This window comes from Pan troglodytes, chromosome 2 (genome assembly GCF_028858775.2).
Source record: "Pan troglodytes isolate AG18354 chromosome 2, NHGRI_mPanTro3-v2.0_pri, whole genome shotgun sequence".
Classification (NCBI taxonomy): domain Eukaryota; kingdom Metazoa; phylum Chordata; class Mammalia; order Primates; family Hominidae; genus Pan; species Pan troglodytes.
In genome coordinates, this window is record NC_086015.1 from 159,122,108 (window position 1) to 159,149,310 (window position 27,203).

Here is a 27,203-nt window from a genome sequence, read left to right on the forward strand (position 1 = left end):
TTTGCTTGTTTTGCTCAGTTTGATTTTTCATTTTACCCTGTAGGTTTTACTCAGTGGTGGAGTAGACTCAACAGTTTGTACAGCTTTGCTAAATCGTGCTTTGAACCAAGAACAAGTCATTGCTGTGCACATTGATAATGGCTTTATGAGAAAACGAGAAAGCCAGTCTGTTGAAGAGGCCCTCAAAAAGCTTGGAATTCAGGTCAAAGGTATTGAAGAACCTCAGAAAAGTTAACTTACATGTTAGGACTTGTTTAATCAAATCTAGTCTTATGGTTTAAATGAGCACAATTACAGTTTTCTCAGTATGCTCAAGGTTGAAAATGTTTTTTATTTTTACAATTACCTCTGGTGTAAGAGAGGTCTCAGTATAAATTTTTAAACTATTGATTCTGCTAATTTAATACATAGATTGATAAATTAACATTTTCTAGCTACTGTTCAGTTCTCTTCTAGTCGTTCACTTTTAAAATTATCTTTTCCTGGCCAGGCGCGGTGGCTCACGCCTATAATCCCAGCACTTAGGGAGATCAAGGTGGGTGGATCACCTGAGGTCAGGAGTTTTGAGATCAGCCTGGCCAACATGATGAAACCCCATCTCTACTAAAAATACAAAAAATTAGCCAGTCTTGGTGGTGGGCGCCTGTGATCCCAGCTACTCGAGAGGCTGAGGCAGAAGAATCACTTGAACCTGGGAGGTGGAGGCTGCAGTGAGCAGAGATCATGTCACTGCACTCCAGCCTGGGCAACAAGAGCGAAACTCCATCTCAAAAAAAAAAAAAAAAAAAAAAGAAATTATCTTTTCCCACTCTATTTAATGATATTTATGTACGAGGCTACCCAAGCCCTCTTCAGGTATGGGTATACAGATTATTTTGCAAACAGAAAAGCTTATTGTGGGAGAGGTAAAGATTCTATACTTTTTTTTTTTTTTAAAGGGCCACTAGTGAACTTCTTAGTCCTTAATAACATTTACTTTTGTAGATACCTTTTATACTTTTTAAAAACAAGGTGCAATTGATAGTTATAATGAAATGAGGTCAGTAGTTTAATGATACAAGTTATTGTACATATTATGGAATTAATTGGAATTGATACCAAAAGGCTGAATAAAATGAAGACTTGTAGGTAAGTATGATGTGAACATGAGTCTATTTCTTTGAAACTTCTGTAAAATAACAGTAAAAGCATAAAACAGTGTAATACCATAAGGATGTGGGTTAGAGGAGATGACAGAAGACAGATGGTTTCAATAAAATGTTGGAAAGTGGAAAGCAGATGGGTAGAGGTGGATTTTCTCTGTTTAAGCTAGGGGGGTCTCTCCCAACATCCTGGGAAGGTCCCCAATGGTATCTTCACATGGTGATAGGTTTTTGTGAAATTTGCAAGATATTTTGATAATTTGTAGTTGTTTATTTTCTTTCAACTCTGACTTGTTTTCTGTTAGGTGGTGCTGGAATGGCTGTGGGCATTTTGAGATCAGGCTAAGACAAAGATGAGCTGGGGATGTGCTTAGTATGGGTTTAGTGGTATATATGTGATTTGCAATTATTTCTGTGTATAGTTAAGTACTTGTTAGCCATCCCAGTATAACTTAAGATTTTTAGTATCTTATTTGTTATTCTGTTTCTTGAAGGAGTCCTTCAAATTGTAAAACTTGGATCTGTCCCTGGTAACTGACATAGCAGAATGGAGGAATTCACAACCTTGGGGTGGGGTGGGAAGGAAGCCAATAAAAAGCAAGCTGATTTGTGCTGTAGACTTCTGGGGAGGCTCAGGAATTTGAAGCATTGGGTTCTTTTTGGGACATTGGTCTCTGGGTTAGCCTAAAACAGGGATTAGTTAAAAATCTGAGAAGCAGATCCTTTTCCTTAGCACAGGAGCAAACTGTGCTCTCCTTCCCCATCAGAACACTGTGGATGTATTCTCTAGAGGGGCTAAACGAGAGGTTCTGGGCTTGAGCCTACTAATACCAGGCATAGTTGAGGGTGGAGGTAAGACTCTACATTAAGAACAGGATTAAGTAAAAGTCTCTATGCTGAATGGTGATTCCCTCTTCCTACCACTTCCTCTGTTTAACTGCCAGAATGCCAATAGGCAGGAGAGTAGATATGTCTTCTCTGGGTAGTTGACCAGGTACAGGAAAGACCTACAAATTCACTGGCTTTTCCACAATGAAATAGCCAGCTGCCTTGTCATCTTACGGTGAAGGCCTCCAGTAGCTAAGTTTTATTAGCAAATAGAGATCTTAGTTTTTAGTTTCTTGTCATTAAATAAAAAGCCAAGGATTGTTAAATGTATGTTCATAAATATTAGTTTTACAAGACACTAGGGTGTGATTCCAACAACTTTGACTCCGTTTAGGAGCCGGTGCTTTTGACTTCTTTGGGGCTAAGCTTCTTGCTGTGGCTTCTGCTTGTTGCTCTGGTGAAGCACTGAAGAGAGGGAAAACAATCAGCATAAATTTTTTTTTTTTTTTTGAGACAGAGTCTTGTTCTGTTGCCCAGGGCAGAATGCAGTGGCACAACCTCGGCTCACTGCAACCTCTGCCTCCCAGGTTTAAGCAATTCTCTTGCCTCAGCCTCTGAGTAGCTGGGATTGCAGACATGTGCCACTACGCCCCGCTAATTTTTGTGTTTTTAGTAGAGATGTGGTTTTGCCATTTTGGCCAGGCTGGTCTCACACTGCTGACCTCAAGTGATCCACCCAACTTGGCCTCCCAAAGTGCTGGTATTACAGGTGTGAGCCACCGCGCCGGCCCTAATCAGCATAATTTGTGATGTCATGGCCCTAGATCTAAATGCCAGGAGATTCTCACAGAAACAAAATTTAATGAGTGCCTGTATCTGAATTCTGTTACTCAGGATTTATTGATAGTTCTTTTTCTTTTCTTTTTTTTTTTTTTTTTGAGATGGAGTCTCTCTCTGTCACCCAGGCTGGAGTGCAGTGGCACAATCTCTGCTCACTGCAAGCTCCGCCTCCCGGGTTCACACCATTCTCCTGCCTCGGCTTCCCAAGTAGCTGGGACTACAGGCACCCGTCACCACACCCAGCTAATTTTTTGTATTTTTAGTAGTGATGGGATTTCACCATGTTAGCCAGGATGGTCTTGATCTCCTGACCTCGTGATCCGCCTGTCTCGGCCTCCCAAAGTGCTGGGATTATAGGCATGAGCCACCGGGCCCGGCCAGTAATTCTTGAATATTGATAGTTTATTGAAATTTGTAGGCAGATTTAGGGGAGATCAAAGGACTGCTCTTCAGCCTGGGAAAGAAATAGCTTTTCTTTCTGTATTTTGACTTGTTATTTTTGATTAAAAAACATGTTATACCAATTTAAAACGCTTCTCCCCTTTCCTCCAGTGATAAATGCTGCTCATTCTTTCTACAATGGAACAACAACCCTACCAATATCAGATGAAGATAGAACCCCACGGAAAAGAATTAGCAAAACGTTAAATATGACCACAAGTCCTGAAGAGAAAAGAAAAATCATTGGGGATACTTTTGTTAAGGTACCTTTGTTTTTAATATCCTCAACATGTACTATTTTTGATGTGAATCTTAGTATTTGTTTTTCCTTGTCACTATATCAAATAACCAAATTTGCTAATTTTAATCCTTTTTCTTATGTGGCTGAGAGTTTTATTGTATATTGTCATTATATTGACCAGTAGAAACTGTTTTATGTTTTTTTGTTGTTGTTTGTTTTTTTTGTTTGTTTTTTTTTTTGTTTTTGTTTTTTTGAGACAGAGTCTTGCTGTGTCACCAGGCTGGGGTGGAGTGCAGTGGCACGATCTCGGCTCGCTGCAACCTCTGCCTTCTGGGTTCAAGTGATTCTCCTGCCTCAGCCTCCTGAGTAGCTGGGACTACAGGGGTGCACCATCATGCCCAGCTAATTTTTGTACTTTTAGTAGAGACGGGGGTTTCACCATGTTGGCCAGGTTGGTCCGGATCTCCTGACCTCATGATCCGCCCGCCTCAGCCTCCCGAACTTCTGGGATTACAGGTGTGAGCCACTATGCCCAGCCAACTGTTTTATGTTTTAATAAACATGTTTGCTTACATTGCCAGGCTATTATTTTAAGAATAGATGTCTTTAAGAGTAGATGTATTCAGCTTATCATAGACTTTAATTCATTGATTATCTCAATGGCTAATTTCAAGCTCTTGAATGGAATGTTCACATACCTTTGTTTTTTTTTTTTTTTTTTTTTGGAGGCGGAGTTTTGTTCTTGTCACCCAGGCTGGAGTACAATGGAGCGATCTCGGCTCACGGCAACTTTCGCCTGCTGGGTTCAAGCGATTCTCCTGCCTCAGCCTCCCGAGTAGCTGGGATTACAGGCATGCACCACCATGCTCAGCTAATTTTTTTCTTTTTTTGAGATGGAGTCTCACTCTGCCGCCCAGGCTGGAGTGCAGTGGTGCAATCTTGGCTCACTGCAAACTTTGCCTCCAGGGTTCAAGCGATTCTCCTGCCTCAACTTCCTGAGTAGCTGGGATTACAGGCGTGTGCCACCATGCCCGGCTAGTTTTTGTATTTTTAGTAGAGACAGGGTTTCACCATGTTGGTCAGGCTGGTCTCAAACTCCTGACCTTGTGATCTGCCTGCCTTGCCTCCCAAAGTGCTGGGATTACAGGCGTGAGCCACCACACCTGGCCACTAATTTTGTATATTTAGTAGAGATGGTGTTTCATCATGTTGGCCAGGCTGGTCTCGAACTCCTGGCCTCAAGTGATCCGCCCCACTCAGCCTCCCAAAGTGCTGGGATTACAGGCGTGAGCCACTGTGTTTGGCCTCATGTACCTTTTTGAATCGTGTTAGAGGACATGTTCATTAAGGAGTTTATTTTGGAGATTGGTGGATTTTATTTTCTGATCAGTATTTCTAAAGGACTCTAAGAGATTTAGCTGAAAGTATAAACTTTTGCTTTTAAAAAAAGTTATCTCTTACAAGGCTGTTTTACTCCTGTTGATTATAGATTGCCAATGAAGTAATTGGAGAAATGAACTTGAAACCAGAGGAGGTTTTCCTTGCCCAAGGTACTTTACGGCCTGATCTAATTGAAAGTGCATCCCTTGTTGCAAGTGGCAAAGCTGAACTCATCAAAACCCATCACAATGACACAGAGCTCATCAGAAAGTTGAGAGAGGAGGTAAAAGTTTATGAAAACTTTTTCATAAAGTAGATACATGGAAAGTCTTCCATTCTTCCCTCCTCTTCCCTCCTAATATTCACAGAATTGCATAACCATCACCACATCTAATTTTAGAACATTTTCCTTACCCTAAAAAGGAACCTTATACCCATTAGCAGTCACTCCTCATTCTACCTGTTGTTGTCATTGTCATCCTGCCCCCACCCCCCAGCTCCTCCTTTCCTCCTTTCTTGCCAGCCCTAGGCAATTACCAACCACTAATTTATTTTCTGTCTCTATAGATTTGCTTATTTTGGGCATTTTATATAAATGGAATGGTACAATATGTGGTCTTTTATGACTGGCTTCTTTTACTTACCGTAATGTTTTCAAGGTTCATCCATGTTGCTGCATGTATCAGAACTTTATTCCTATTTATTGCCAGATAATATTCCATCTTATGGGTATAATGCATTGTATTTATCCTTTGATCAGCTGATGGGCTTTTGGGTTATTTCCACTTTTTGGCTGTTATAAGTAATGCCGCCATGAATATTGGTCATAAGTTTTTGTGGATATGTGTTTTTATTTCTTTTGGTATATGCCTGGGAGTAGAATTGCTAGGTCTTAAGGTTTAACATTTTGATGAATTGCCAAACTATTATTTAAAATGATGATACAATTTTACATTCCCACTAGCAATCTATGAGATTCAAATTTTTCCACATCCTCACCAAGACTTGTTGTTATCTCTTTTCTTATTGTAAAAAACACATAACATAAAGTTTACCATCTTAACTCTGATTTTTCTTTTTTTTTTGAGACAGAGTCTCACTCTATTGCCCAGGCTGGAGAGCAGTCATGCGAACTCGGCTCACTGCAACCTCTGCCTCCCGGTTCAAGAGATTCTGCTGCCTCAGCCTCTCAAGTAGCTGGGATTACAGGCATGCGCCACGAGGCCTGGCTAATTTTGTATTTTTAGTAGAGATGGGGTTTCACTATGTTGGCCAGGCTGGTCTTCAACTCCTGACCTCAGGTGATCCGCCTGCCTCTGCCTCCCAAAGTGCTGGGATTACAGGTGTGAGCCACTGCATCCAACCTCATCTTAACTATTTTTAAGTATATAGTTCAGTAGTGTTAGGTGTATTCACATTGTTGTAAAACAGATCTTCAGAACTTTTCATCTTGCAAAACAAACTCTATACCCGTTAAAAAACAACTCTCCCTTTTTTCTGGCCCCCACCCTCTGGTAACCACCATTCTGCTTTCTGTTTCTATGTTTCACTACTTTAAATACCTCATATAGGTGGAATCATACAGTATTGCCTTTTTGTGACTTGCTTATTTCACTTAGCATAATGTCCTTAAGGTTCATTCATGTTGTAGCATGTGACAGAATTTCCTTCTTTTTTAAGACTGAAAAATGGGCCAGGCACAGTGGCTCATGCCTAGCGCTTTGGGAGGCTGAGGCGGGTGGATCACCTGGGGTCAGGAGTTTGAGACCAGCCTGGTCAACATGATGAAACCCCGTCTTTACTAAGAATACAAAAATTAGCCAGGCGTGATGGCGGGCATCTATAATGCCAGCTCCTTGGGAGGCTGAGGCAGGAGAATGGCTTGAACCCTGGAGGTGGAGGTTGCAATGAGCCAAGACTGCCATTGCACTCTAGCCTGGGCAACAAGAGTGAAACTCCGTCTCAAAAAAACAAACAAACAAAAAGACTGAGTAATGTACTACTGTATGTATATACCACATTTTGCTTATCCATTTTTGTTTATCTTTTGGATATATGCCCAGAATTGGGATTGCTGGATCATATGGTAGTTCTCTTTTTAATTTTTTTGAGGAACTTATTGTCCCTAGCAATTGCACCATTTTACAATGTAACCAAAAGTACATAATGACTCCAATTTTTCCAAATGCTTACAATTTGTTATTTTCTATTTTTTTATGGTTGTGTTATCTGACTTTTAAAAATTTTAGTCATCTGGCTCAGCACAGTGACTCATGCCTATAATCCCAGCACTTTGGGAGGCTGAGGCAGGTGGATCACTTGAAGCCAGGAATTTGAGACCAGCCTGGCCAACATGGTGAAACCCTGTATCTACTAAAAATACAAAAAAATTAGCCAGGTTTGGTGGTGCATGCCTGTAGTCCCAGCTACTCTGGAGGCTGAGGCAGGAGAATTGCTTGAACCTGGGAGGCAGAGGTTGCAGTGAGCCAAGATTATGCCACTGCACTCCCGCCTGAGCGACAGAGCGAGACTCTGTCTTAAAAAAAAGTAAATAAAAATGTTAGTCATCCTAGTGTATATGAAGTGGTATATCTCATTTTGATTTGCATTTCCCTAATAGCTAATGATGTTGAGCATTTTTTCATGTTCTTGCTTATTGGCCATTTGTGTATCTTGGAGAAATGTCTATTCGTATCCTTTGCTCCTTTTTTTAAAAAATAATTTTAAGTTTGAGGATATAAGTGTAGGTTTGTTACATAGGTAAACTTGTGTCATAGGGGTTTGTTATACAGATTATTTCATCACCCAGGTATTAGGCCTAGTACCCATTAGCTTTGCTTATTTTTTAATTGACTTATTTATTTTTTTATTATTGAGTTGTAAATGTTCTTTATATATTCTGGTTACAAGTCTTTTATCAGATATACGATTTGCAAATGTCTTCTCTAGTTCTGTGAGTTGTCTTCATTTTCTCAATGATAACATTTGGAGAATTATAATTTTGGAACACTAGTATATTTTCTAATTGCTTTGTATTCTAATGAGAATTAGATCAGAGATGATGGATTGGTTTACCCTGATTTATTTATATTTAAAAAGCTTATGTTTAAAATGTGCTTCAAAGAGAAATAATACCCATAAAATATTCGTCTAATTCCTTATAGGCACTTAGGAGCAAATACTTTAAAAGATGCATTTTTAATAATAATCTGTTAGTCTAAGAAAAGTGGTAACAGGAAAAGCCAATAATTTATTACGCTTTGTTTTCCATGTCATCTTGGTTACTAGTTTATATTGGTTGGCTTCTTTCCTCCCTGTAGGGAAAAGTAATAGAACCTCTGAAAGATTTTCATAAAGATGAAGTGAGAATTTTGGGCAGAGAACTTGGACTTCCAGAAGAGTTAGTTTCCAGGCATCCATTTCCAGGTAAAAATTAGAACTGAATTTTGTTTGATTCATCTTTAGACCTTCATGTTGAAGAAAAATCAATTCAGACAATTCTGAAATAATCTGTCATCTCAGGGAATATGTAACATGAGAGAAAGGAAAGGATGGTTAGGGAATAATTGAAATCTTTTGAGTATCTACTGTATTTACTTCATTTTATTAAATACTCATTTTCCATTGTATCTGCATTTAAGTGTTACATTATCCTTGGGAGTCTGGCATCTGATGTTGCCATCAGATGAGAAAACCAAGACATAAAGATATTTTAATAATATTGCCACACAGTCCTAGTAGTAGAGCTAGGATTTGTTATATTATTTGTACCATACCGCAGTGTGTTCCATGGAAGATGTGAGGATTTAAATTTAGCTCTTTAAAATCCTTGTCCTATGTCTGACTTGTTTGAATGGATGAACCACTTATTCTGTGCAGAGAATTCTTGGCACAATGTAACTTATTCCTGAACAAATAATACTTCATTTGCTGTCATATAGAAAAAAATTAGAGGTGATACTTGTTTAAAGTTAGGACTGCAAGTCTTAACCTGTTTTTGTTACTAGTTCTTGAGAGGTTGGGCAAGTCTGTACATCAGGTTCTAGCTCACTGTAGTAGTGATTAGGGGATGATTTGGGAGAATGACCTAATTGAATTGAAAAGCATAATAATAGCCAACATTTCTTAAGTACTTTCTATGTGCTAGGCACTCTGCTAAATACATTTTATTGTCTTATTTAATCTTCACAGTGGAAACTACTATTATCCTGTTTTACAGATGAAGAAACTTAGGGACAGCGACTAATTTGCCAAAAGTTACTCAGATTGAAAGGAGTGGAGCCAGAATGATATCCCCAATAATTTTTATCTCAGAGTTTATACTCTTAATGATCATATTGGCTCCATAAACAGCTTTACACATGTATAACCTATGTGGTGATTAGCACTTGTTCTCAAATCTAGTAATCAGATTGAGATCTTTAGTCCCTAACCTGCATGCCGGCAAAGAATGGTCTGTGGACTGGCGTGGTGGCTCATGCCTGTAACCCTGAGTCTACTAAAAATAGAAAAATTAGCCAGGTGTGGTGGCAGGTGCCTGTAATTCTAGCTACTCGGGAGGCTGAGGCAGGAGAATCGCTTGAACCGGGGAGGCAGAGGTTGCGGTGAGACAAGATTACACCACAGCACTCCAACCTGGGCAACAGAGCATGACTCCATCTTAAAAAAAAAGAAAAAAAGAAAAAAAAAAGAAAAGAATGATCTGTGAATGTAATGGAGGGAAGCCAAGTGTTCTATGTCCTTGGTCATTATTTCATCTAGACTCACTTGATGTTTTAAAAATCTATTTTGTATGTTGAGTTTTCTATTATGTAAGATTTCATTGGCAAAAATGGTTTTACTGCTTTAAAAACTATCTTAAATATGCTGTTTATTCTAAAGGTAAAGAATGGACTAGGGAATTAATTGGACATAGCTGAGGTTTTGCCTATAACTAGGCATCTCAAGTGATGCCTTTTCTGTTGTAGTAAAGCAGCAGGATCCAGTTTTCCATAGATCTATGCACACCTTGTGTTTTTACCAACTTTTAAGTATTTGGTAAAATAGAGGTTGGGTACAGTGGCTCATGCCTGTAATTCCAGCACTTTGGGAGGCCTAGGCAGGCAGATCACTTGAGGTCAGGAGTTCCAGACCAGCCTGGCCAACGCGGTGAAACCCAATCTCTACTAAAAATACAAAAAATTAGCTGGGCATGGTGGTGCATGCCTGTACTAGGTACACTGGTGGCTGCTAGGGGAGGGTAAGGCAGGAGAATCTCTTGAACCCGGGAGGTGGAAGTTGCAGTGAGCTGAGATCGTGCCACTGCCCTCCAGCCTGGGTGACAGAATGAGAGTCTGTCAAAATAAAATAGAAATACCAGTTCACATTTTTTGGTATTAAAAACTCACATTATTTATTAGATTATGTGTATATTTTAACAGTATAATACCATTCCTAAAATTAGATTGATAGTTGAAGTTGGATGATAAGTAAGGTAGTTAATTATACTGTCCTCTTTATGTATATGTTGGAAAATTCCCTTATTAAAAACTTTGGATGGGCACATATGTTATAAACTAAAAATATTTACTGGATAATTTTGTGATGCTTAACACATGGACTGTAAAAATAGGATAGGCCAAGTGCAGTCAGTGGCTCGTGCCTGTAATTTCAGCATTTCCAGAAGCCGAGCTTCTGGAGTTCAAGACCAGCCTGAACAGCATAGTGAAACCCCTATCTTTACTGAAAAAATTAGCCAGGCATGGCTGCCTGTGCTTGTAATCCAAGCTATTTAGGAGGCTGAGGTGGGAAGACTGCTTGAGCTCAGGAATTTGAGGCTGCAGTGAGCAATAATTGCACCACTGCACTCTAGCCTTGGTGACAGAGCAAGACTCTATCTCTTAAAAAAAGGGAGATAGGAATGATAGGGAGAGAATTAAACATACTGTCTTATTTGAGCCTCACAATGGAAACTATGATAGTATTACCCTGTTTTATAGATGAAGAAACTTAGGGACAGAGATTAATATGCCAAAAAGTTATGCAGACTAAAAAGTATGCATAATTTAAATGTTGCAGCATTCTAAATGTTACAACATTTTTAGAATGTTGAAGCATTCTAAAAAATGCTGAGTTGAATGGGAAACTAATAGCTGCATTTGGATACTTATGATGGGCAGATGGATTTTAATTTTGGAAAGGTTTTATATTTTGAAAATAGTGGCATTTTTATATTAGATTTTTATATTAGAAATATAACATTAATGTTAAATACTATTGTTACTCCTACCTTTAGGTCCTGGCCTGGCAATCAGAGTAATATGTGCTGAAGAACCTTATATTTGTAAGGACTTTCCTGAAACCAACAATATTTTGAAAATAGTAGCTGATTTTTCCGCAAGTGTTAAAAAGGTAATATTTGATACAGCTAATCATTACAAGAAATTGAATGGATTCTTATTATATACCAGCATTTATAATGAATTTTTTAGGGTTTTATTATTTGAAAATTTGCTGTAATATAACCTTTGAAATGACTGTGGAGAAAATATTCCACAGATATTCTTATATGCACATTTTTCTTTCCAGCCAAACAAGACTGGATATCCTGAGTCTCTAAAAATGTCAGATAAAGTATTTTAAAGCACTCTTTTATGTGTATTTCAAGATAGTAAGGGAAATCCTTTGAGTCAGGAATTTATTGGGAGCATCATTTCAAGAAACCAAAGCTGTCTGCTCCTCTGAGGACAGCTACTAATCCTTTGTGGTCTAGGATTTGGGTTTTTACAATTTCATTCATGTACAGGTGTCTGAGTATGAGACTGGGTCCAAGAAGGGCCAGAGATTGGATCAGATATCTTCACACTATGCAACCCTTTAGCTCCAAATTGAAGATGAATGGAAAAATTCCCCAGTCTACTTTATTCTACAGATTTGGGGTTTTAATTTATGTAATGTGTGTGGTCTGAAAATTGCAACGAAAGAATTTTAAAGTGGATCTGGGTTGGTAGTGCTTATGGGAGTTAGGCAAGGAAAAATGCAGATTCTCTTTAGAATATCTTCACCTAGGTCCCAAAGGATTCTCATAGATAGATTTCCAACAAATATGAGGTTATAATAAAAAATACAAATCACATATAGAAATATGGCACCATGAATGAGAAAGGAAAAAACTGTCAGAACAAGACCCTCAAGACTTTACTGGAATTAACAAGCAATATGTAAAGTAAATAGAAATAAGCTATTCATAATAAGAATAATGTATAAGAGACTACTAAAAATAACTGGGCAGATTTGAAAATAATTAAGTTCTGGGAATGAAAATAATAACTGAAAAACAGCTGAAAGAGAGAATTAATGAACTAAAAGAAAGTTGTTTAGAGATTATCCAGAAATTAGGACAAATCGTCATAAAGAAAATATGGGTAGAAAAGGTTAAGATGGAAGGATAAGGCAAGTGCTAACATATGTCCAGAAGGAAATAATAGAAAAAAATGTATTAATTCCTCCACACTGGTAAAAGACATGATGGCTCAGATTCAGGAAATGTAACACATCTCAAGCAGAATAAAGGGAAAGAATTTGACACCTAGTAAGCACATCTTAGAGAAATTAAAGACTGCCAAAGACAGAGCAGCTGCGGAGAACAGATCAATTACCTACCCAGGAAATTATACTGAAACAGTAAAGGCAAGACTTCAAAATACCAAGAGAAAATAATTAACTGTAGTGAACAGCTAAACTGTCTTTTAAAAATAAGGGCAAAATAAAGTTATTTCGAGATTAAATAGAATTTACTACCAACAGTCCCTTACTTAAGAAACTAAAGGCAATGATTTTCAACCCTGGCTGTATGTTAGAATCATCTGGGGAAGCTTTTGAAGTATACTATTCTTGACATATAGCCCTAGAATTTAATTGGTCTGAGATGGGACCTGGGCATTCCAAGTAATTTGTGCAGTTAGGGTTGAGAACCATTGTTTTTTTTGTTTGTTTTGTTTTGTTTTTTTGAGATGGAGTTTTGCTCTTGTTGCCCAGGCTGGAGTGCAATGGCACGATCTTGGCTCACTGCAACCTCCGCCTCCCAGGTTTAAGCGATTCTCCTGCCTCAGCCTCCTGAGTAGCTGGGATTACAGGCATGTGCCATCACGCTTGGCTAATTTTGTATTTTTAGTTGAGACGGGGTTTCTCCATGTTGGTCAGGCTAGTCTCAAACTCCCGACCTCAGGTGATCACCTGCCTCGGCCTCCCAAAGTGCTGGGATTACAGGTGTGAGCCACTGGGCCCGCCTGAGAACCATTGTTTTAAAGAATTGACTTGAGGAGAAGCAGCAGGATGCGAGGAGAAAGTCATGAGATACAAGAAGGAATGCTAAGCAAGGAAAATGGTAAATGACTAAAACTGAAACAAACATGGACTGTATAAAATGATAAAAATGATTATAAAATCGAGAGTAGAGGTAAAAATGATATCTACTTGTTCTTGTTTATTAGAAAATGTGTAACAATGTTTAGCTGAAGTAACATGTAAGCCACAAAGGGATTGATTTGAGCTAAGGAATTCAAAGATGTCTGTGTTATTTGCCAGAAGGACAGAAGATTGATTATCTTTTAAGTATCCTTGTTAACACTTAAGGGCAACTACTGCAAGAATAGAAATAGAGGATTTAACTTCAAAACCGGTAAAGAGGAAATAAATGAGCTGGGAGAAATCACCAGTTCAAAAGACAGCAAGAAAGGAGTAAGAGTAAAAAATGGGTTAAATAGATAATTACAGAAAAAGATTGTAGAATGAAATTCAACTATATTGATAACCTATAATTAATTAAAAGGACTAACATCCCTAGTTAAGACATAGACAGTCAAACTAGATTGAAAACTAAAATCTGCTTAGTATAGAATAGTAGATATGAAAAGTATAGTCTATTCACAACAGGCATTACTAATACCTAGGGATAGTAGGAGTGAAAATTAAAGAATGGAAAAACATATACCAGGTAAATAAAAAAAAGAAATGGCTAAAGCTATATTAATTTCAGACAAAACTGACTTTATGGCAAAAAGCATTAGAGATAATATTTGACTCAGATAAGGTGCATCACTTGCTGGTGACAGGGTGCTAAAGCCTGAATGTATGTAAATATAATCTGCATTTCTTATCCTAAGACTTCTTCATAGTCCTAGCCCTCAGGTGTGAATTTCTGGCATAGTGCATAGCACACACAACTCAAGGAGATACCAAATACAATCCACTGCTAAAAACCAGTAAAATACATAAGATAGTAGTAGATAATAAAAGAGTGAATACCTTATTTCTTAAAACTGAAAAAATGCCTCTTTGGTTTTTCTCAGCCACATACCCTATTACAGAGAGTCAAAGCCTGCTCAACAGAAGAGGATCAGGAGAAGCTGATGCAAATTACCAGTCTGCATTCACTGAATGCCTTCTTGCTGCCAATTAAAACTGTAGGTGTGCAGGTGAGTTGTGTGAATTCATTCACCAGTGATACACTTTTTTTTTTTCTTTTCTTGAGACGGAGTCTCACTGTGTTGCCCAGGCTGGAGTGCAGTGGCGTGATCTCAGCTCATTGCAACCTCCACCTCCTGGGTTCAAGCACTCTTTCTACTAATCTTGAAATAAGGATTACTTAGGAAAATGAAATATGTAAGTATATATACCAAGTTTAGAGAAATAAGGTAATTTTTTATAGAATGTTTAGGGAGTGAATAGTTAATGGAACTAAATAGTCAGGCTGAGATTTTGTAGTTTTGGAACATCTATGAACTCTAACCAAAGGTAAATATTGAAAGCAACCCTTTCCTATAGGGTTGGCATGCTTACTTCTGCCTTGTAGGGCAGGGATCAAGAGGTCATTTATCCTAGGTGTGAAATATACTGTGGTTTTAGAAGTCTTTAACTGCAGGAAGGCCTCCAGATGAGTAAGTTACACCATTTAGGTGTTGTTCTCAGCTTGTGTATTCCCTGTACTAGGGAACACATTCTACTGATGTTGTGTTTATTCTGCCTTTCTAGTTGTAAAAGAACATGAGAATAATATAGTTCTCAATTATAAAATGCTACTTGCAAAATGACTAATAACTAATAAGATAGTATGTTAATTTCTCCTCTTTTTTCTGGAGACAGGGTCTTGCCCTGTCGCCCAGGCTGGAGTGCAGTGATGTGATCATGGCGTACTGTAGCCCTGAATTCCTGGGTTCAAGCGACCCTACTACCTCAGCTTCCCAAGTAGCTGGGACTACAGGCAAGCACCATCATGCCTGGCTAATTTTTAAATTTTTTTGTAGAGATAGGGTCTCCCTGTGTTGCTCAGGCTGGCTTTGAAATTCTGGCCTCAAGTGATCCTTCACTTTGGCCTCCCAAAGTGTTAGGATTGGAAGCGTGAGACACTGTGCCCGGCCTTCTTTATATGATCCTCAAATGAGTTTTTGGGGAGCAAAAGTGTGGGAGGGTAGGGAAGAGAAAGGTTATTTTCTTCTATTTCAAGTTTGTGGTTAAATGGAGACACTAGAAGAGGTGTCAGTAGTTCAACTCGAAAATGGTATAAGTGCCAGTTATTGGGTTAATGTGTTTATAATGTCCTCTTACAGTAAAATTATGTGTAGAATATACATATGTAACTAACCTGCACATTGTGCACATGTACCCTAAAACTTAAAGTATAATAATAATAAAATAAAAAATAAAAAAAAGAAATTCTACTGTTTCAGAGATTATTCTTCTAAAACCTAATAAGCATTTTTTCTAAATATATGAATCTGTCAGTTTAAATTCCCCTTTGCTCTGAATTCATGCAGTTCTGCCTGTAAATAAAACAAGATAAAAATTGATTGTTGCCAGGCGCAGTGGTTCATGCCTGTAATCCCAGCACTTTGGGAGGCTGAGGCGGGCGGATCACCTGAGGTTGGAAGTTCAAGACCAGCCTGACCAACATGCAGAAACCCCATCTCTACTAATTAGCCGGGTGTGGTGGTGCATGCCTGTAATCCCAGCTACTCGGGAGGCTGAGGCAGGAGAATTGCTTGAACCCAGGAGGCGGAGGTTGCGGTGGGCCAAGATTGCGCCATTGCACTCCAGCCTGGGCAACAAGAGTGAAACTCCTTCTTAAAAAAAAAAAATTGATTGTTATTTTTAAAGTAAACTAAAATATTTTATTTCATGAAAGTGATAGAGCCAGCTATTGGGTTAAGGAACTCTTGCCTTCTTTTTAAAGGCCAAATGTTGTAAGCTGCTTATGTTGTTTTAAAATCACTATTGAAATAACCTTACTTGGAGTTACTGATACTTTCTTTCAGTGGTTTATGGATTATCTCATTCATACATAAATTTATTTTGAAATTTGCAATGATACTTACAGGCAGTATTACCCTAATATATAAAAATAGAATTGTGGACAGGTTATTTAATTCTTAAAAGTTTCTCAGTTTTAAGTAGATTTGTTATAGAGAACTTCAACGTCTGTGTGCTAACTGCTGCTACAAAGGGAGTTGAAATAGTTCCCCACTCTTCTTTTTAGAGAAGTGTTACAAAAAATAGATACTTGAGATAATTTGATGAATGAGTGATTTCTTTCTTGAAAATGAAACTTATTCAGGCTCTACTACTTTTCCCACCAAAATAAAATTTTCTTTTGTTATTGGATAACTGACTTTAGTCTCTTACCCTTTGAAGCTTAGACCCTTGCAAGCCCAGATAAAAATGATGGTTCATAGTTAGTATAACAATGCATTTTATTTTCTAAATACCAAAGTAAACCGTATTTGTAAAAAATGAAAATGCATTAAAAAAAATTCTTTGTATTTCTACTCTCCAGTTAAGTTTTGTATGTGTCTTTCCAGAAACACTTTAAAAAGAAAATAAAAGAGGGGATTTGGGGTACACATTGTCAACTTTTTTCTTTTAACTGAACATCATGAACTTACCTTTCTGTGCCTTTCCAAGTAGATGGTTCTTAACTGTTCCCTCATATTCTATGCATACCATCATTTATTTAACTATTCTTCTAACCAATGGGCATTTAAACTGTTCTGTTTTTTATTATTATAGGCATCCCATCAGTTATCCATGTATTTATGTAGGATCATTTTATGTGCGTGTGCATTTTACACTTTTTTTTTTTTTTTTTTTTTTTGAGATGGAGTCTTGCTCTGTTACCCAGGCTGGAGCACAGTGGCTTGATCTCAGCTCATGGCAACCTCCACCTCCCAGGTTCAAACGATTCTCCTGTTGCAGCCTCCTGTGTAGCTGGGGTTACAGGCACACGCCGCCATACCTGGATAATTTTTTGTATTTTAGTAGAGACGGGGTTTCACCACGTTGCCCAGGTTGGTCTCGAACTCCTGAGCTCAGGCAATCCACCCGCCTCGGCCTCCCAAAGTGCTAGGATTACAGGCATGAGCTACCACGCCCAGCCCATTTTACACTTTTATAGATGCTATCACATTAGCATTCACATATGTTGAATTTTCACATTCTTAGTACCTGCCACTTTGGGCATTAGGTACTTCTCTAATCTGTTACTTTTTAAAATTGCTTTTCATAAAAAAAGCAAATTACTTGGATTAAACAGGACACAGGAAAAGAGAATAAATTATCAGTTTTATTTACTTATTTTAAAATTAACTTTTTTTTTTTATTATACTTTAAGTTTTAGGGTACATGTGCACATTGTGCAGGTTAGTTACATATGTATACATGTGCCATGCTGGTGCGCCGCACCCACTAACTCGTCATCTAGCATTAGGTATATCTCCCAATGCTATCCCTCCCCCCTCCCCCCACCCCACCACAGTCCCCAGAGTGTGATATTCCCCTTCCTGTGTCCATGTGATCTCATTGTTCAATTCCCACCTATGAGTGAGAATATGTAGTGTTTGGTTTTTTGTTCTTGCGATAGTTTACTGAGAATGATGATTTCCAATTTCATCCATGTCCCTACAAAGGACATGAACTCACCATTTTTTATGGCTGCATAGTATTCCATGGTGTATATGTGCCACATTTTCTTAATCCAGTCTATCATTGTTGGACATTTGGGTTGGTTCAAAGTCTTTGCTATTGTGAATAATGCCGCAATAAACATACGTGTGCATGTGTCTTTATAGCAGCATGATTTATAATCCTTTGGGTATATACCCAGTAATGGGATGGCTGGGTCAAATGGTATTTCTAGCTCTAGATCCCTAAGGAATCACCACACTGACTTCCACAATGGTTGAACTAGTTTACAGTCCCACCAACAGTGTAAAAGTGTTCCTATTTCTCCACATCCTCTCCAGCACCTGTTGTTTCCTGACTTTTGAATGATTGCCATTCTAACTGGTGTGAGATGGTATCTCATAGTGGTTTTGATTTGCATTTCTCTGATGGCCAGTGATGATGAGCATTTTTTCATGTGTTTTTTGGCTGCATAAATGTCTTCTTTTGAGAAGTATTGATGGGACGTATCTCAAAATAATAAGAGCTATCTATGACAAACCCACAGCCAATATCATACTGAATGGGCAAAACCTGGAAGCATTCCCTTTGAAAACTGGCACAAGACAGGGATGCCCTCTCTCACCACTCCTATTCAACATAGTGTTGGAAGTTCTGGCCAGGGTAATTAGGCAGGAGAAGGAAATAAAGGGTATTCAATTAGGAAAAGAGGAAGTCAAATTGTCCCTGTTTGCAGACGACATGATTGTATATCTAGAAAACCCCATTGTCTCAGCCCAAAATCTCCTTAAGCTGATAAGCAACTTCAGCAAAGTCTCAGGATACAAAATCAATGTACAAAAATCACAAGCATTCTTATACACCAACAACAGACAAACAGAGAGCCAAATCATGAGTGAACTCCCATTCACAATTGCTTCAAAGAGAATAAAATACCTAGGAATCCAACTTAAAAGGGATGTGAAGGACCTCTTCAAGGAGAACTACAAACCACTGCTCAATGAAATAAAAGAGGATACAAACAAATGGAAGAACATTCCATGCTCATGGGTAGGAAGAATCAATATCGTGAAAATGGCCATACTGCCCAAGGTAATTTACAGATTCAATGCCATCCCCATCAAGCTACCAATGACTTTCTTCACAGAATTGGAAAAAACTACTTTAAAGTTCATATGGAACCAAAAAAGAGCCCGCATCGCCAAGTCAACCCTAAGCCAAAAGAACAAAGCTGGAGGCATCACACTACCTGACTTCAAACTATACTACAACGCTACAGTAACCAAAACAACATGGTACTGGTACCAAAACAGAGATATAGATCAATGGAACAGAACAGAGCCCTCAGAAATAATGCCGCCTACCTACAACTATCTGATCTTTGACAAACCTGAGAAAAACAAGCAATGGGGAAAGGATTCCCTATTGAATAAATGGTGCTGGGAAAACTGGCTAGCCATATGTAGAAAGCTGAAACTGGATCCCTTCCTTACACCTTATACAAAAATCAATTCAAGATGGATTAAAGATTTAAACGTTAGACCTAAAACCATAAAAACCCTAGAAGAAAACCTAGGCATTACCATTCAGGACATAGGCACGGGCAAGGACTTCATGTCCAAAACACCAAAAGCAATGGCAACAAAAGCCAAAATTGACAAATGGGATCTAATTAAACTAAAGAGCTTCTGCACAGCAAAAGAAACTACCATCAGAGTGAACAGGCAACCTACAAAATGGAAGAAAATTTTCTCAACCTACTCATCTGACAAAGGGCTAATATCCAGAATCTACAATGAACTCAAACAAATTTACAAGAAAAAAACAAACAACCCCATAAAATTAACTTTTAAGCTGATACTTAAACACGTTGATAAGTAAATGTTTATGAATTGTTTTTGTCTCCCACTTAAGAATTCTTTATCCACTCAAAAAACACGGGCAGATCTTGTCTGCCAAATTATAATTTTTCATAATTTTATTTTATTTTTTTGAGATGGGGTCTTACTCTGTTGCCCAGGCTAGAGTACAGTGGCATGATCACTGCTCACTATAGCCTCGACCTCGTTGGGCTCAGGTGATCCTCCTATCTCAGCTTCCTGAGTAGCAGGGACTACAGGTGCATGCCACCATACTGCCCAGCTAATTTTTGTATATTTTGTAGAGACAGGGTGTTGCCATGTTGTCCAGGCTGGTCTCAAACTTCTGGGCTCAACTGACCCACCCACCTCGGCCTCCCAAAGTGCTAGGATTATAGGTGTGAGCTTCTGTACCTGGCCTTGTCTGCCAAATTAAATATGCTGGTTATCCACAGTTATGCAGGTAATGGGAATGTTGAATACTTTTTTTTTTTTTGAGACAGAGTTTCCCTCTGTCACCCAGGCTGGAGTGCAGTGATACGATCTCTCAGCTCACTGCAACCTCCACCTCCCAGGATCAAGCAATTCTCCTGCCTCAGCCTCCCAAGTAGCTGGGACTACAGGTTCATGCCACCATGCCTGGCTAATTTTTGTATTTTTAGTAGAGATGGGGTTTCATCATGTTGGCCAGGCTGGTCTTGAACTCATGACCTCAGGTGATCTGCCCACCTCGGCCTCCCAAAGTGCTGGGATTACAGGCATGAACCACTGTGCCCAGCCTAAATTCTTGATATTGCCTTGATACTTTATGTATGTCTTAGCTGATTCAGGTAGGATTTAATATGGGATTTTAATTTGGAATTTATTTATACCATTAAAGAAGCATTTAGTATATACTTTCATTCAAAATTTCCAAAAATCTATTAATAATGTCACCATGCATAAGATATTTTTCAATGCATTTTTTCTTTTTTTTTTAAAAAAAAAACAGCTTTGTCAAGTTAAACTGGTGTATCTTTTGACTATTAAAATTTATTGATTATCTTTTTATTTTCAGGGTGACTGTCGTTCCTACAGTTACGTGTGTGGAATCTCCAGTAAAGATGAACCTGACTGGGAATCACTTATTTTTCTGGCTAGGCTTATACCTCGCATGTGTCACAACGTTAACAGGTGTGTTTCACAGGAGCTAGGGTGGGGGCTTGTGTAATGGAAGGATGTATTTCTTAAGGGCTTTCAATTAATGGAAGACCAAAAGGCTCAAATGTAGATATAGGTAGGTCATGTAGATAAGAGTAAATGGCTGTGTTTGTGATTCAAATATGCACATAGGTTGCAGTTAAGTAGATATTTAATATTATCTTGTGTTTTGCCTCTTCATCACAATGTAGTCATCTGTTAAAAATTATTTAAAGGAGAAAGATTTTTATTTGAGTGTAAAATATTAAAGGCAGCTGTAAAACATCTTCTAAATTAGTGGCTTATATTAGCTGTTGGTTTTATGGTAACATGTTTTATTCCAGAAGGATTGAAAAAAGTATGTCCAGGTTACAGAATTACAAATAAAGTAACACACACACACACACACACACCCCCCTACAAAACAACCCCCACTCCAAACAAAAATGGAGACTTGGTTAATTTAGTAGTAACCCCAAGGAAAAAAATCAAAGAAAAGAAATAGGCATGTGCCAGATAGCATTAAAATAGTTACATTTAAATATATAATTTACATTTAGATTAATTTTCCTTTAATTTGCATATTAACTTCTTACATTGGATATATCAACAGCTGATTTATAATCTATTTCTAATCCTCAATTTCATCGTACCATATATAGTTCAAAAATTCACTTATTTTGTACTAGATTGCTAATTAAATGTTCTTACTTCACAGTTATTCTCTCTGTTCAGTTTTCTTCATGGGTGTTAGGCAGTTAACAACCAAAAAGAATTACTTGAGGTTTCATTTTACTCAAATTGCTGCAGAAATCAGAAGCTTACCTTTTAATGTTAACCTAGCAGAGTCTGTATAGTTCGAGATAAGGAGTTACAGGGAAGCCATGTTTTTACCGATGGGAACATGCTCATTCAAAGGCTTACTCAAATGAACTGAAAACCGTCAAATACAGAAGCATCTTTAAAATGCTGAAAAATAGAATTGTTACTATCTTCAATAATGGGGGCCAGGCATGGTGGCTCACGCCTGTAATCCCACCACTTTGAGAGGCCAAGGCGAGTGGATCACTTGAGCCCAGGAGTTTGAGACCAGCCTGGGCAACATGGTGAAACTCCATCTCTACAAAAAATACAAAAATTAGCCAGGCATGGTGGTGTGTGCTTGTAGTCCCAGCTACTCGGGAGGCTGAGGCAGAAGAATGGTGTGAACCCGGGAGGCAGAGCTTGCAGTGAGCTGAGATTGCACCACTGCACTCAAACCTGGGCGACAGAGCGAGACTTCGTCTCAAAAAAAGGAAAAAAAAAAGAATCTTGGTGAACTTTAGATTTATTTGCTGGGGTCTTTTTGATGAATTGGAGTTTAAAAATATTCTTCCATGTTTGCCGGTTTTTTTCCTAATTTGGATAAGGGAATCTTTGTACAGGGAGGGACTGTTCCAGTTTTAACTGTCATATATAGTGTGGGTAAATACCTGTCCCAGTACACTCTAGTGATTACTTTTGTTTGTAAGAAATGAGAAGGTGAAAAGAGCAGGTTCATGGCATTCTCTTAACTTTCTCCTGTAAAGATCTTTTATGAGCTTTAGGAACTGTATTGTTTAGAAAAATTATAACTTACTGTCTATACGTGGGACAAAAACCTTGCTTCTGTTGTAGTATGTTTGGAAGGAGACAATAAAGTAGTTGGTGATACCGGTGGTTTTGTGCTAATACGGTTTTCTATTGTGTATTTTACCTAAGTACATATTAAGAAAAGAAGAAAAAACATTAAACTTTACCATGATAGTTTCCGGGGAGATTTATTTTCTTTGCTAAAAACAGGACTAACGAAAAGTGACAATTGTCTACTTGCTGGAGTAGGGAGAACTAGCTAAGTGGCACTCAATATCTCTACCCTGATTCCCTCTTGTTTTCTGGGTGAAGATTGTGAAACAGATCCCTTCAAACCAGTGGCCAGCTACACTGCAAGTTGTTAAAATTGTCTGATTCTAATTTCCTCAAGTTATGTTCCAAACTGTACTCTCATTAACTCAAGATATTTGTGGTGTATCTTCATGTCTTTCAAACAGACATTTATATAAAACAGTAATGAATCATTTTTTTGGAAGGAAGTAGTAGGATACTAAGTCCTATTTCAATGGCCTTTTTAATGAAGTGCAAATGAGAATCTCTCTAGAATGATTGTTTCTCAAGTAGAGAAAAAAAGATGAGTTTACTAATTTTGGGAAATTCACTGTAGTTTCCTCTTGGAGATTTCCAGTGCATGTTAGCATAGTATATTAATAGTTTCTGAAGTCTTGTCATAAAGACACCTATTTTTAAATTTTAATTGTGTATTTGTTTCCTAGGACTACCCATAACAAATTACCACAAACTAGGAGGCTTAAAACAACAGACATTTATTCTCTCACAGTTTAGGAGGCCAGAAGTCTGAATTCAGTGTTGGCAGGGTCATATTCTCTCTGAAGACTCTAGGGGAGGATCCTTCCTTGCTTCTTCCTACTATCGAGTGGTGGCAGCATAATCCAGTCTGTCTTTGTGTTCACATGACCCTCATTCCCCTGTGGGTATCTGTGTATCCAAATTTCCCAGCACTTGGAAGGATACCAGTCATTGGATTAGAGCCCATCCTAATCCAGTATTACTTCATTTTAACTTGATTACATTTGCAAAGACCCTTTTTCTCCCCAGAGATTCTGGGTGGGCATGAAGTTTTGGGGATACTCTTCGACCTAGTACATTAAGTGAAAAGAGAGTTGTAATAATCACTTATATCTTTGCACATTCTGAGATACAGAATATTCCAGAGAACACACTTTGAGGAAAACACGTAGAACACAGACCTTCCTATAACCTTATATCTTGTCCTATCCATCTGGGGAGTTGAAGTGGGCAGGAGAAGGGCCTGAAACTAAGTGGGAAATGGAAAGAATGTTACTGTTCTAAGTGCCTTGCTTCTCATACTAAAATGTAATTTCTACATTTAAAATGTAATTGCTGTATTATTTTTACCTCTTTGTTTCCAGAGTTGTTTATATATTTGGCCCACCAGTTAAAGAACCTCCTACAGATGTTACTCCCACTTTCTTGACAACAGGGGTGCTCAGTACTTTACGCCAAGCTGATTTTGAGGCCCATAACATTCTCAGGGAGTCTGGTAAGTTGCTCATGTTTTTGATTACTACCCTCTGAAACTAGTTTTTGGAAGCTTGATATTAAGAGTAGGAGGATGTGGCTTTTGCTTTTTAGATGCTTTTGTTTTTATTATTTAAATCTTTGAATGTTCTATGATGTTGCTTTTTTTTCTTGAGACGGAGTCTGTCTTGCTCTGTCGCCCAGGCTGGAGTGCGGTGGCACAATCTTGGTTCACTTCAGCCTCTGCCTCTTGTTACAAGTGATTCTCCTGCCTCAGCCTCCCGAGTAGCTGGGATTACAGGCACCCGCCACCACACCTGGCTAGTTTTTTGTATTTTTAGTAGAGATAGGGTTTTGCCATTTTGGCCAGCTGATCTCGAACTCCTAACCTCATGTGATCAGGTCAGGAGTCAGGTCAGGCCAGCCTTGGCCTCCCAGAGTGTTGGGATTACAGGCGTGAGCCACACTGCACCTGGCCTATAATGTTGCTTCTAAATAAAATATATTCCCCTTTGTGGCCATTTGTGGACATGCACAGAGCAGCAGAAAATTTGAATTTCCAGACTTAGATGTTCCCAGCTGAGTTTGAACAAGGTGACGCTATGCCTTCTTGTTTTCAGCTGTCATAATGTGAACAAGTCTTTTTCATGGTCTCCTTGATGCTATATGTTTTGCATTTTTATGTCTTTTGTTGGTGATTTTGCTGTTTAAAATGGATCTCAACTATAGTGTTCAAGTGCTGTCTGGGTTCCTAAGCACAGGAATGCTGTGATGTACCTTACAGAGAAAATCTGTGTGTTAGATAAACTTCATTCAGGCATGAGTTAAAGAGCTACTGATTGTCAGTTCAGTGTTAATGAATCTATAATAAATATTAAATACAGAGTCTTAAATCAGAAACACATAAAACAAGGTTATATATTAATCAGTTGATGAAAATATTACAACCAGAGGCTTGCAGGAACCTAACCCTCCATTTCCCCTGGGAGAAATGGTTCAGTATTTGCTAATTCGTTGTTTGCAGTGTAGAATATAACTATACTGCAAATTATAATAGAGAATAATGAGACTGGACTGTTTCTGTTTACAGCACATCAGTGAAACATCACTGATGTGATCAAATTCTGTTTTTTGCATTTGTGATTAAGTCCATTTAAAATGCTCTGCGAGTAGCTGAAATCAATGCATGATGACAGTCTTAACTACGCTGTGTGTGTATATGTGATTTCAGATACTGCCTGGGAGGATTTAATTGAACTGAGTTAGAGTGCTTTTCTATGGTGTGGTGATTGGTTCTACATATACCTTTCTCTAGGGTATGCTGGGAAAATCAGCCAGATGCCAGTGATTTTGACACCATTACATTTTGATCGGGACCCACTTCAAAAGCAGCCTTCATGCCAGAGATCTGTGGTTATTCGAACCTTTATTACTAGTGACTTCATGACTGGTATACCTGCAACACCTGGCAATGAGATCCCTGTAGAGGTAATTTATATATTTTTTTCTAATGCACGTTCTCAGTACCTCTTACGTTTTATAATATGGTGAATGGAATAGGCTATGCCAGTGCTGTATTTCTTATGTTGGTTTTCTGTTCATAAGATAGGCTTTTTTTTTTTAATTTTCACATATTTGATTAATACACTGGGGCACAAAAAGGCCTTAAATTATATATGCTCTCCAAATGTGTGATTACTATATAAAAAATAATTGATTATAATAATTTTATCTAATCCTGCCAATTTCTACTTTACAAATAGTATTCCCCAAATAAAAAAGAAAACTCTAGGAGTGAAGAAGAGTTTGTTAGAAATAAGGATGCAATTTGATAGCTTTATGGCCAGACACCCAAGAACTGCCTAAATGTTCTCCCTACTACCAATTCCAACTCAATTTTTGATCCTTCTTTGTCTTCACCAGAACATTCCAAAGGAGCTACTTGCATAATAGCAAGTGAAAATCAAAGTGAGACTCTATTAGTTGGGCCACTGCCTCCAGTGCACTAACACGAGGCTGTCGTGATAGCTAGGTAGATGGGTTGGTTCGGAACGTGGCTTAGAGTCATTTTTCTCTTAGGCTCAAATTTGTCAAATTTGACAAGTGAGCAGGCTATCCTCTCCTCCTGTATACTTGATAATGATTATTAGAGTGTACTCTGTGCCACCTTGGTGGCCCTTAGAGTTGTATGTTTAAGCTGCAGATAATTTGCAGAGCATTGGCTGAAACACATAAAATCACATGCTTGGATGCCACAGCAATGTCAAATCGCTATATGTTCTTAAGCACTTGTGGCTCAGTCACAAACACAACTTGCAGACTAGCACCTGTTTGTGGATCACACTTTGAGTAGTACTGAGTTTAAGTCACTAATATTTTAAACCTTAATAACTTAAACCTATCCGTGCAGAGGGGAATAGGTTCATTATATAAGATTAATCAGAAACCATCCCATATACATGGAGGACAATAGTGAAAATAGTCAAATTTTAATTTCAAATTACAAATGTAAGCCCTCTAGGACTGCTGGACATGCAGTGGATGCTGACTTTTCTCTATAATTTTTTTTAATAGGTGGTATTAAAGATGGTCACTGAGATTAAGAAGATTCCTGGTATTTCTCGAATTATGTATGACTTAACATCAAAGCCCCCAGGAACTACTGAGTGGGAGTAATAAACTTCTTGTTCTATTAAAGTACCGTGTGCAGTTTAAATTGATTAGAAATCATTCCCATTATTGACATGCAGTACTGTGAAAAGAGTTACTGGAGCAGCTACATCACATCTGAGTTCTCCACAGCAAAAATCTACGGCTTAAGAGCTGAGTTGGGGATAACCAAAAGGGACTGAAGAGTTTGTACGGGTAAATAATCAAAGCACCATTGCCTACACTCAGACAGATTGATACTGCTTTTGCCTTTGCCTCACTTATTCTTTATGTATAAATTCACTGTTGATGTCTCTGTGAATATGTATGAAGGTGGGTGAGTTTGGGGGTAATTATGGGCTTCTGTCTCCTTACCAGTTTCTAAGAACTGTTAAAACACCCATTATTTACCAGTGTTACTTACTACGTATATATACTTTTTGGAGAATCAGTTTTCTTATAAGTAATCTTATTTCTCCAAAGGGTGAAAAAGAGATGAACATATCAGATAAAGGTATAGGTGGGCTATTCCAGCCACTTTTGAAGGACACTGAGGGTATAAAATGTAAGCTACCA

General features: G+C 38.2%; 1 protein-coding gene across 8 annotated transcripts in view; it reads left to right on the forward strand.

Annotated features, from left to right (window-relative positions):
* GMPS (guanine monophosphate synthase) overlaps positions 1 to 26,675 on the forward strand; it is a 70,073-nt gene extending 43,398 nt beyond the window's left edge. For all 8 annotated transcript variants that reach the window (XM_054681206.2, XM_024355778.3, XM_024355777.3 and 5 more), the window contains 10 exons: positions 44 to 209; positions 3,363 to 3,514; positions 4,982 to 5,155; positions 8,193 to 8,298; positions 11,147 to 11,262; positions 14,202 to 14,327; positions 20,722 to 20,837; positions 23,870 to 24,000; positions 25,294 to 25,466; positions 26,553 to 26,675. In XM_054681206.2, coding sequence (XP_054537181.1) covers positions 44 to 209; positions 3,363 to 3,514; positions 4,982 to 5,155; positions 8,193 to 8,298; positions 11,147 to 11,262; positions 14,202 to 14,327; positions 20,722 to 20,837; positions 23,870 to 24,000; positions 25,294 to 25,466; positions 26,553 to 26,654 — 1,362 coding nt within the window. In that variant the 3' untranslated portion in view covers positions 26,655 to 26,675. The remainder of the gene's footprint in view (positions 1 to 43; positions 210 to 3,362; positions 3,515 to 4,981; positions 5,156 to 8,192; positions 8,299 to 11,146; positions 11,263 to 14,201; positions 14,328 to 20,721; positions 20,838 to 23,869; positions 24,001 to 25,293; positions 25,467 to 26,552) is intronic.
* The last annotated feature ends 528 nt before the right edge of the window (positions 26,676 to 27,203 follow it).